Source organism: Onychostruthus taczanowskii, unplaced genomic scaffold, assembly GCF_017590055.1.
Source record: "Onychostruthus taczanowskii isolate IOZ18803 unplaced genomic scaffold, ASM1759005v1 scaffold57, whole genome shotgun sequence".
Lineage (NCBI taxonomy): Eukaryota > Metazoa > Chordata > Aves > Passeriformes > Passeridae > Onychostruthus > Onychostruthus taczanowskii.
The window spans coordinates 2,896,154-2,908,266 of NW_024503346.1; the positions used below are offsets into that span (position 1 = coordinate 2,896,154).

General features: G+C 48.1%; 1 protein-coding gene across 4 annotated transcripts in view; it reads right to left on the bottom strand.

Moving 5' to 3' along the window:
• Nucleotides 1–625: 625 nt before the first annotated feature.
• PMEPA1 (prostate transmembrane protein, androgen induced 1) overlaps nt 626–12,113 on the bottom strand; it is a 39,567-nt gene continuing 28,079 nt past the window's right edge. For 3 of the 4 annotated variants that reach the window (XM_041417865.1, XM_041417863.1, XM_041417866.1), the window contains 3 exons: nt 7,222–7,376; nt 1,317–1,370; nt 626–1,231 (listed from right to left, as the gene is read on the bottom strand). In XM_041417865.1, coding sequence (XP_041273799.1) covers nt 662–1,231; nt 1,317–1,370; nt 7,222–7,376 — 779 coding nt within the window. In that variant the 3' untranslated portion in view covers nt 626–661. The remainder of the gene's footprint in view (nt 1,232–1,316; nt 1,371–7,221; nt 7,377–12,113) is intronic. The other variant, XM_041417864.1, reaches the window with a different exon arrangement.

A 12,113-nucleotide genomic window follows, 5' to 3' on the forward strand; every position in this document is an offset into this window, starting at 1 on the left:
TTTTGATTTTTTTTTTGTTTTTTGTTTTTTTACAATGTAATACATGCTTTTTGAGTTGGCACTCAAAAAATTGCCATTTTTCTTCTAGTTCAGAAAACAACTTTTTTTTTTTTGAATAGGCCTCTTCTAATACAAAAATACTCCTGCTCCTTACACATACACTTTCTCTTATTTTTAATATATATTTATATATTTATATTGCAGATCTTTAAACAAAATGGTTTTTGTGCAAATATTTTGTTTTTAAAGATAAGTGAAATAATCAAACAAAAAAAAAAAAAAGCATTCACACACAGCCCAACTAGAAACAAACGAAAAAAAAAAAAGACTACAGTTGAATTTTTTTTTCCTTTTTAAACGTCTAGACACAGCTCAATAAAGAAATGTTTTTGCAAGCTTGGTAGGCTTGTGCATTCAGACCAGACATAACAAGTAAATATTTATACACGGAGAGATGGGGAAGGGCTTCTTTTTTTTTTTCTTTGCTCATCTTCCTCAACTCTCTCTCTCTCCTTTTTCTTTTCATGAGAAGTGCAGAGTGTTTCATTTACTTTCTTGCCTTTTTTTTTTTGTCATTTTTCCTCTTTTTTTTCTTTTTTTTTTTTTTTTTCCTTTTTTTTTTGTCATTTTTCCTCTTTTTTTTTTTTTTTTTTTTTTCTTTTTAAAAGGGGTGCCCTTTTTGTTTCTCTTTCTCTTTGTTCCACGCCGTCGTCGTTGTCGTCGTCGTCGTTGTGCTCTCAAGGCCATTGATCTGTGAGGGATGGAGTCTGCTGCCCTCCAAGATGGGGGGCATCCCGTTGTTGTTCTGCTGGTGCTGGTAGAAGGTGGAGCCGGGGTAGTGGCCGATCACCTCGCTGTAGGTCGGCGGCGGCCCCTCCATCCTGCCGCTGCTGCCGTAGCAGGTGGCACTGATGCCAGAGTTACTGCTGGGCGGGCACGGCCCCCCGAACACGGAGTTATCTATCAAGTCACTGTCGAAGATGGTTCTGTTTGGGGGGGCCCGCACAGACTCCCTGTTGAGCTCCATCTGCTGCTCGGGGTCGCGCAGCTGCAGCGTGCAGGGTCCCTGGTAGGGCGGGGGCTCCTCGCCGTCCGACAGCGAGATGGTGGGCGGCAGGTCGATCTCGTGCTGCAGGTACGGGTACGTGGGCTGGAAGCGGTTGAAGCGGTCCCTCTGCAGGAAGGAGGGCACTGCCAGGCGCTCGCTGGGCCGCGGGGTGTAGATCTGCTGCTGGAAGGGAGAGCAGAGGAAAAGGGTGAGAGGTGTGAGGGGCCGGGCACGGCGGGACAGGCGGCGGCACCCGCGGCGCCCTCACCTCGGTGATGCCGGTCCCCGACACGGTGCTTTCCGAAGGCCACAGGCTTCCCTCCTGCATGGGAAAGGAGAAGAGAGGCCAGGGTGAGTGATGGCAGGGGTGGAAGCTCCTTCTGCAACAGGTGTCACCTAGAGAAGACACTGCCACCAAGGTGTGCCTGCCCTGCCCGCACCAACTCCAACCAGCACCTCCAACTACGACCGTGTGTGCTGGGCGTCGTGTGGTACCTGCTCCAGTGTGCCACATGGCCACTGACAACACCCCTTCCGAGCAAAGCTTCCCTCCCCTTGCACCTCCATCTCCGTTTGATGGATCGTTTGCAGAATGAATGATGAGAACAGCGCTACCAAACAACCCTCTCCCGTCTGCAGACTTCCCCCCTCCCACCTCCAGCAGGGTTCTTCCCCTGGTTCAAACATGCCAAATGAGTATTTTTCAATTTGTGATCCATGAGCCGTGGGTGATTCACAAGACATCAAAAAATGCTCCATGAAATAATGACAAGATTAAAAAAAAAAACAAAAAAACCCAAAAAACACAACAAGAAAAAAAACCAACAGAAACCAAACAACAAAAAAAAACGCCCTCACACCCACATTCTGATGCTCACAACCACGGACAGCATGGGAAAATAACAATAATAAGTGAATAACCAAATGTTAAGCCTAATTTTGATTTGGCTTAAAAAAAGAAAAGAAAAAGAAAAAAAACTCTGTAGCAACAGGATGGTTTCAGAGTATTTTCTCCCCAAAGAGTAAGTGGTCCTTGGCTTGGATAGATTGAGGGAATGAAGTGCACAGGTTTCTTACACTGCAAGCATCACCCTGATCCTGAGATCCAAACCTCAGTGCCAACAACCCCAGGCAGGGTGAAGCCACAATTTCCCCCAAACTCTGAGACTAGTTTACAATTCATGATCAAAACAAACAAACAAAGGTTCTTCCCATCTGCTGGTGATACTCTGAGCGTGCACAGTTCACCCCAGACTTTTTTGCCTTAGGAACTGCAATATTTAAATATTGCTAATATTCACATATAGCAACATCCCTCTGGCAGGCAGAGCTGGAGGAAAACAGCCAGAAGGCTTGTAATTATAACTTGGAACTTCCCAGTTCCTTGCAGGTGAATCTCCAGTTCTGGCACAAGTAAGCCAGGCACAGGCAGAAGTATTTAACACCAGTGGGAAAAAAAATGCCAAGGGAAAAAGAAACCCCTTTTTTCCCTTTAAGTGTTGCACTGAGAGGCTGGTCTGAGGAAACCACACACTTTCCTCCTACAAGAACTCCTATTGCTCTACCTGCCCCAAACACAGCACCAGCACCACATTAAAATCTCCAGAGAAATCACCCATTATATCCCCCACCCTCCTGCTTTCTTATTCTTCCCCAATGCTGGAATGTATTTTCTCCTTTGGCATGGGATGTGGTAATCAGGTACAGAGAGAATCCATCAGGTTCTGGGTTTTGAAGCTGAGCTCTGCACACAAAATTCAAGGCAGGGCTGGTGCCAGTGCGAGGAAAACAGCCATTTAAATGGAAATGAGACCACCCAGAGCCTTCCCCTTTCTCCGTGGCTTTTTCAGGAGCACCTCCTCGGAGCAGAGGTGAAGTGCCACAATGCCAGCACGTTCCCTGGCCACAGCTGAGCAATGTGCTGGCTGAGCTGCAGCCCCACGGCCCTTCCCTGTTTCATTCCAGACCTGGAGACTCCAACATGCAATTGTTTACACAGGCATCGACTGTTTAGTCTGGTCCACTTCACATGGATTTCTTGCCTGCAGGGAGAGTCTGCAGTCAAACTCCCCCAGTAGCCAAAATATCCGAGAGGAGCTGCATGTGCCACAGGACAAATCCTCACCTCCAACTCTGCGCTCAGGCACTGACACCAAAGGGCCCAGGGAGGATTTCCAGTGCCACCACAGGTGCTGCCAGCCTGTCACCTCATCCCAAAGGACGCTGAAGCGGTGGGCAGGAGCGGGAAGCGCTCCCAAAATTGTGTTTACTTTGCCATGCCCCCGTGGCAGACTTCCTGAGCAGCGAGTACCCCGCTGCCTTCTGCTAGATGCTTTATATTTAACTTGGCAGTGGGCAGTGCCATGGCAATATCCCATCTGCTCCCCCCTTTCCCGGGAGTGATGTCAGCCAGCTCCCACGAGGGTGGCTGGTGAGATTCCTGGTGCTTCCCAGCCCTGCCAGGCTCAGCTGGGACATCCCGCTGTGGCAGGTGATGGGCAGGGCTGCTCCACCCCAAACGTGCCCTACCCCTCAGTGCCCACGCACCCAGAGCCTCACCAAGATCCTGCCCATGCGTCGGGAACCAAAGCTCTGGCTCACACACCATTCATCTGTTGGTACAGATGAGGTCCAGGAACGATGCCCTGGGCAACACGTGGATGCAAGAGTAGCAAACCAGCAGAAACAGCATTAAAATGGGATGTGCAGAGAGAGGAGGAGCAGACAGGAGACCCATTTTCTGTAGGAGCTGATCTCTGCAGCCATTATTAACCACCTCCCCCAGGACTCCTGTGCCCTGGGGGATCGACCACAGGCACCCAGTGCTCCCCAAAACCAACCCCTGCCTCACACACTGCCATGAAAACCAACTGGGGAGCAGCTCAGCTCCCACAAAAACTCCATAGCAAGATTAAAAGTGCTGAAAATCAGTAGTCAGAGGACGGCAAAGCCTCAGGGACAGAATATATCCCTGCTTTTAGCCTTTTCTTTGGTCCTGGGATGGCTCCACAGCCCCACTGAGCCGAGCAAAACTGCAGGAGCAGCATCACTGCAGATCCTCAGCCTCTCCTCACCCAACTCTGATTTTCAGAATATTTAGGACTTGAACCCATCTCAACAATGAACAGCTTAGAAAGCCACAGGTTTCTGAAGTGAAAGGTGAGATTCTGCTGTCTGGTGAACAACACAGCTGTAAAAGCCTCCGCAAATATTGCAGGACTTGCTGCAGAACCCAAAATTACTTTTAAATTTCTTTTTAGACATCAATCTTCAACTTTTTTTAGAACTACTTGTTTTAGTGATGTCAGAGAATTTTCTCTGTAAGACTGCATGGTGCAGATTAAGTCTCTGAGCCTTCAGGAAGACTCATTTTCTATTTTGGGGGACACAAAGGTAATTTTTCTTGGGGGAGTGGGATACCACTGTTACAAAGGTGCAGAGAAAGTGGCATTCTAAAAGGAAAAAAAGTTATCAGTAGCATTTCTTAAATATTCTTAGTTCTGGAAAATAAAAGGTACTTGTCATGAGGAGACAAGAGTTTAAGTACAGCAAGAACGGTGATGGAGAAATGCATGAAATAATACAAAAACTGCTTGCCAGTGAGAGCCGCATTAAAAAACCCTTTAGGGAAATTAATTTCTCCTTCAGCTGTAATTTTTGAGCTGCAGCAACAAAAAAGGACAACTCCAGCAGACCCAGCAGCAATCCTGACCATGGGATGAACTGCTTTAATATTTCAGCAGACGAAAAGCGCGAATGCAGCTCCAGCGCCCGTCTGCGGTCACGACACCAAAACGAAGTTTGGGATTTAAAAAGTTCAGTGCAAGTTTAATGGATTGCATAAACCAGCACCCAGCCCAGCTCGGCCTCTGCCTTTCAGGCTCCAGCCCTCCTTCAGACTGTTTTCCACTGTCAGACAGGAAAGGTGCTGCCTTTAAGGTGTTTATTATGCTGGATCCCCCTGTAACGAGCTTCCCGCTCGTTAGTGCACGAGGGGCTTCTCTGTCCCATCAAGAGGGTGCTGGGACCACAGGGATTCTCTGCTGCCACTCCACCAGTGCTGCACACACAGGATGGACAGGGCACAAGATGGGGAACAACCAAAAAGATGGAGAAAAAAAAAAACAAACACCAAAAAAACAAAAATATATATTCTTATTTCTCTCCTTAGCTCCAAAAAAGGTTTTGAAGAGTCCACATCCTCAGTGGGGTCAAGCAGAGACACAGAGGTCAAACACTGCTGCAAAGCCATTTAATCACTGATGTGCCTGAAGGCTGAATAAGTAACAGAGCTGAGCCAAAAAATGGTTGGAAATTTTGGCTTGGTAAAATTTAAAACAGAAAAAAGCAATAAAGGGGAAAAAGGAAGTGTTTTTTTAAAGAGTCAATTTTTCATTCAACCTGAAATTTCTGGTCAATCTCCATGTAATTTTCTCTTTTCTCTCCATGTTAGCCTTTTGAACTCTTTTTAAAGAAAATAAAAAGCAGGCCACTTAAGAACACAGAAATTACTGTATTAAAATAAAGAGGGCTTGAGCTGAACTTTGCTTTGAAAATGTAAAACGACACATGTGGCACTGGGCAGGTAAAACATTCTGGACACGATAAAGCAGTGAAAGGATCTGAAAATGGGAGAAGTGTTTCTGCTATTTTTAATAACTCATGTGCTGGGATGCCCACACCCTGCTGCTGCTGGAAGTGGGAGCACGGGACCGTGAGAGGAACGTAAGATTTCCGGGTGGAGCTGGGATATGTGTGGGGAGCTGGGCTCTGAGCCCCAAAGCAGGGAGGTGCCTGAGCCATCTCCACCCTCACACCAGCTGGTTTAACGTGGGATCAGGCATCCCGTGGGATCTGGTATCCCGTGGGATCTGGCATCCCGTGGGATCTGGCATTCCCAGCACTCCGATCCCGCTGCAGCAAGGACAGACCCCGAGCTGGGATCACAGCCCAGTGCTCACAGCCCACACAAGAAGGGGTTAATCGGGCTGGGGTTGGCACAGCTCTCCTTCCCACGGGGCATCCCCCTCGCACAGCGGCCAAGAAGGGACCAAGAAGGGACCAAGACAAAAAAACCCACGTGAGTGTGGCATGTGACAAAATCAGCAGCTACCAGGGACAGCCCTGGGCAGCCTGCAACTGCACTGAAGGCTGGCTGGCTTAGTGAAAGATCTTAGACATCCCTCTCACAAAAAAAATAGAGGAAAGAAAATGGAAAAATAGAAGAAAAAACCCCCAAGCAATCTCTGTATTTGATCTTTTTCCTGCAGCAAGTACGGATTTGATTCAGGGGAGCACAGCCCCACACGGAGCAGCAGCAGTGTCAGCAGCAGCCGTGTGTCCAGCCTGCCCTGGCAGCCTGCAGAGGAGGGGGCACGCAGCAGTGGCCTTGGGGGAGCCCTGCTTAAAGGGCTCTAAGACCCTTCAGGGTGAATGCTAAAAAAGAGAAGTATCTGTACAAGACATCCCTGCACTGGAGACAAAGCCAGGGAGGCAGCAGTGAACAGTACATGCTCCCCTCCAAGAAAATGTGATACCTTTTCTCTGTACATCCTTCTAAGTCTCTCTGAGCCACTACGTTTGAGAAAACTGCATGAACCAACATCTGCCTTGAGGCTAGTGAGGCTTCCCCTCAAATCCCTGTCAGAGGTACAATTCACACGTTTCTCCTCAGGCTTTTATGGAGCTGGGAGCCTGGGTTACAGAGAGCCTCTCACACATCCCCTTGGAGAGATCTCTGCTTGTCTGGCTGACAAGTGATTTCTGCCACAGTAATGGCAGCAGCACTGGTGAAAACTGGAGCAAGTTACTCAGGATTTCCTGCTCTCTGCAGGGCAGGCAGGAAGTTTTTATACAGTCACTTGAGACTAACTGGAGCCAAAGGACTGGATAGTTTGGGACTGCTAAACCAAGGCACATGAACCCCAACCAGCTGGGGGTGGTGGTTTCAGGAACAGGACATGCCAAGAACAGCCTCATGCAGTCACTTTACTAAGTAAAATCCAAATTGCAAAGCTCAGGACAAAGGCAGAGGCTATGGCTGTCCATACATACAGCATCCTAAAGCACCAGAGGCACCTCTAAAATGCCCCCTCACCCCCAAAGGGAGACAGATGATGCCAAGGCCAAACATAACCTGGCAAGTGTGGCTGGAAGAGCAGGGTGTGACTTACTGAGGAGAGGTTCTCGTCTCGCCGCCTGCCCTGGCTGTGCCGGCTGATGAAGGATCGTGCAGAGAGTTTGTAGTGGTTCAGCAGACACGTGATCACCACCACCATCACCATCATCACCACCACGATTATGATTATCTGTACAAACTCCAACTCCGCTGCAAGAGAGACAGACAGATTTTGAGCCATCAGGAACAGCAGCAGGTAACTGAGCACAAGAACAACTGAAGTGGCTGAGACAACACTGACACCGCTGCACCCTTCCCGTTACAGCTCTGACACGTGGGCTCTCCGTGCCCTGAGCCCACAAAAACCTCATTCATTCACTCTTTCAGTGTCACAGAAGAGTCTGCAGGAGGGATCTTTGCAGACAATCTACACTGCAGAGTGTCTCCCAGCTACAGCACACACTGGACTTCCCAAAGACCTCCTGGGTGTCCCGAGCACTGGGCACAAAACCAGGAGCATCCCAGTGCCTCACCTGCCTCTCTTGAGGCTGCAGAGCCATGAACCAACAGAATTCACCCTACCGAAACAGTTCAGCTAAATGCAAGCTAAATTTCTGCAGTTCTCTTCCCAACACCACCACTCCTTCCTGCGGGGAGGACAGGACTGAGCCCTCCTCGGCACATCCCCGCACGAGCACACATCCCCTCTGTCCCAGGGGTCAGACAGTGGTGGCCCAGGGGACAGCACAGCACAGCAGGCAGTGGCAGCCCCCGTTTCCAAGGCTGCCCACCCAGCACAGGAAGCAGGCGGGGAGAGCTCCAGCTTTTGGGTGAGACGCCAGATGGGTGCCATGCGTCTGCCACGGGGCCACGTCCCGCAGCTCCAGACAGCCCCGGCTCAGGGCTCGGCCAGCTGACAGCGGCAGCTTGAGTGGCTTGAACTGGCAGGAAGGAAAACTGCCAAAAGCCCTCCAAACAAACAAGAACAAGCAAACAACAGACTATCCGGTTAACTCTGCAGACACTTGGCAGGAGGCAGCGAGAAGTCGCTCCTAAAATTTCCTAAGGAAATAATTCCTCACACCTCTCTGAGGCTTAGGAAAATTGAGTACTGGAGGCAAACATTGTGCTGGGTCATTATTTCCATGAATTTGGTGCCCAGGGAGTACATGCCATTCCCAAACTGCTCAGTCACTCCCCCCAGCCCCCTTCACGCCAGCAGTGCCCAGGACTGGGCAGCAGCAACTCCAGTGCCCAGCATAAAGGAGGGGCCAGACAGCAAAATTCAATCATTCCAGGGATTTACAGCTTGTTTGCTTCTCAGCAGCGACAGCTATAAAATCCAGCTTGGGAAATGCCCTAAGCTATCATGGATGCTGCCATCTATATTTAATCTATATAGACACACACACATATAAATCTGCAGACACACAGCAAGGCCCATCAGACCTCAACGGGCACCACTCATACCAGCTGGGATGGCTTCTGCTGAGTCAGGAAAATTTATTAGGTTTTTCATTGGATTTTTTTTTTTATGGAAAGTTTTCTCCTGACAGGTGGCATTTGAGTGCCAGTAAAAGCAAATAAATGTCAAGAAAACAGTCCAGGTGGTGAGCACTGCCAGTTACCTTGGAGCTCTTTCTGCTAAACAGCAGCTATTTCTGCCACTGCCCAAAATGCTCCACCAGCTCTGCCCACTACCTGCAGAAAGCAGAATTATGCCTTGAAAGCAGGAACCTTATCTGGCACTTTGATCTGGATGGATGAGGGACTTTGAGCCCAGATCCTTCCAGCACCCCGAAGATGCAGCAGCCTCTCCTCTGGAAGGTTGCACACAGGGTGGGAAGAGAGGGATTAAAAGCCAAACATTGTACAAGAGTTTTGCCTTAAAAATGTTTTTTAGCTAGAATAAAAGATAAGCTCTGGGTCTTTCACAGCAACCCCAAGAAGTTGCCCAGTGCCACTGTGAGAGGAACAGCATGGAAGAAAACCACACTCCCATAAATTTGATCCAGCCCAAAGCAGCACAGCTCAGCTGTAGGACCCAAAAGCTGCCCCTGGTGCCCTGTGCTGGAGGAACTGGCTGGAACAGGAGCTTGCTGCTTCTGAGCAGAACCCAGACTGACCACAGGCACAAAACACCAAAACCTAAAGGGCTGGGAAAAGGGACAATGCAAAACCATTGGAAAAAAAGGCACAATGACTCTTCCCATGTCACCCCCACTATGCAGGGGTGTCCCTACACATCCCAAAGACCTGTCCTGGTGCCAGCTGTCACTGAGCACTGACAGCACCCCAGCCAGGCACAGGGCACCCCACAGCTCCCCTGGTGCTCCCCTGGTCATCCATGAAGATGATCTGGCTCATCCATGAAGAGCCAGAGCCCAGAGCCCTGTGCCTGCCCTCCCCGTGGCAGCAGAGCAGCCACCCAGCCTGCAGAGCCCAACTCTTGCACAAATCATTATGGAAAAGAAAAAACTAAGCAAAAAAACCTCTAAATGTTTTTAAGAAGATGAGTCACTTCAGCCTCAAAATGTAGCATGTGCTTTGGCCATGGTAAGAAAACCTAAGAAAAAGTATAAATGAAGCTGGTGATGGAAAACTTCCTTTTCTGTTAAAAGGGGTTATATTTCTAAAGAAAAACAAGGCCAAAGTAGTAATAAAGGAAAGTTCCTGTCCTAGGACAAGATATACCTTAAATGAACCAAACCTTGCTAAATTGGTCCTGGTGTTTCAGTGACACAGGTGAAATTTTGGCCCAGGAAACTCCTTCCCAGGAAGGAACACACAAGATGTGTCACTTACAAATGACCTAAACCAGCCTTCCTGCACACACAGACACAGAACCAGCAGAGCCTGAAGGAGGAGTGGGAATTCCATCAGCATCTGGGACAACACAGCAGTGTCTCACCCATCCTCAGTCTCTGGGGCTGCTGTAACTGGGGATTACACCACAAGAAGGCACAGGATGATTACCAGAACAAAGGGGATGCTGCTGTCCAGCTGGGATGCTCCTCCTGCCCCATCTCAACCCCAAGCCCAGGCTCTGAGGAGCAGCCCAGCCTTACCATGCCCAGGAGCAAACCCATCCTGCCTTAATCTCAAGAACACACTCAGGTTGCCCAATGTGGCCTTTGGAAAAAATAAAATAGAAGTCAAACAAAAACAAACCAAACAAACAAACAAAAAAACCCCAAAAAACCAACCCAACAAAACAAAAAAACCCCCACACACTCAATTTGTGCTTTTCATGTTTTAAGAGACTCATATCCACTCGAGGCAGCAAAGTTTCTGCCAGCTCTCCCTCTGTTTTAACTTGTCTTCACGGGCTTCTTTTCTGCAGAAGGGAAAACAAACCCAACACACTGGAAAGCTGGATATGCTCAGTAAGATTTTTATCCAAGCAGCTCAGTCAAACTAATGAAGAAAGATCATTAAAAACCCAAAGTTTGAGTTAATATGCTATTATACAAGTGCAATTCAGCTGCTATGCTAATAAAAAGCCTTTGGGGAATGAAAAACAAGCCAAACTGCAAAGCACATAATTTATAATTCTACTGGTATTCTTAAAAACACACACACAACAAAACAAGAAAAAAAAATACTCAACACATTTTGTATTTGGCTTCCTAATCATTGTCACTTTTCAATTAGAAGAGACCTCATTCCATTTCTCTCTGTAATTTTCCCCAAGGGAAGTGTTATAAATGCACTAGGCTTTACAAGATGGGCATATTCCGCCTCCAAATGCAAAGCAAGGTCACACTAATTTAATTTTGCATAATTTTTATTCCAGAATACGTTTCAAACTAACAGGTTCAGACATCACATTTAAGTGACACAACCTGCTTTTCCGTATTTTCTGTCTAGACGCGGCAGCTCCGGGAGCCGGGCGCCGTGCGTGCCACTGTTCTGCAACTCAGCATTTTCCCCCCCAGATTCTCAGCACCCCAGAACGGGGTATTTCGTGACCAAGGAGAAGCACTTGTCACGTCCCATTCTTCACGTTCACTGCCTGCTTGCCACTCCAAACCACGCCTGGCCTTGAACAAGGGCTTGGCAGGGGGGTACGGAGATGTGTGAATGAGTGATGGGGCTCTGCTGCTTCCACAGCCTTGGACTCCACTCTCCTGTATTTATAAGAAGCTTGCTGCCCACCCTGCTGCCCAGTCACCAAGACTATAAAGCTCTGAAGTGTCTCAAATTTATGGATTTATGTGTGGGTCCCACACTGAGGTGCCGGCCTGCTCACAGCTCCACAGGGGATGCTGCAGGAAAGTGCATCTGGGAGCTTCCTCTAGTCCTCATGAACAGAATACTGGCACCCACAGGTTCAAATTAATTAATATATTTACAAGGAGGGAGAGTGATTTGAGTCAATGGTGATGCTGGGAGCACCCCCACAGCCGTAGGGGAGGTGAGGCTGGGTTACACTTTAAATGCATTGCCTTGCCTTTTACAGCTACATTTCAGTTCATAAAATGCTTCCTATAAACTTTATTAATGCTCTTGCTTCCACACAGAGTATCTCTGCAGAAGACAAACTCTCCAAAGCACCACAAGTATAAAGGATAAAAAAAAAAAAAAACCCAAACCAAAACCTGTATTTTGCTGCAATCATTCCAGACACTCCAGCTATCATTTACAGGTGGACAGAACAGCTTAGAGGCAAGGTCTCAGCCAAGATGACCTGTGCTTTCAGCCAGGTATAACACACATCTGCAGGTCAAACCAGTCATCCCCGAGCTTCAATTACAATTTCTGTAGGTACTGGAATTGTGTATCGTGTGAGAAGTGCCCAGAAGAAGTGAAACTACTCAGGAGGTAACAGCTAAGATGAAGAAATGTAGCTGCACTAGCCATAACTCCTAAGGAAAAAAGTTTAAAAAACCCTCACTTAGCACACTCACACACCTTCTTACACACACATTCCTACAAACTCACACA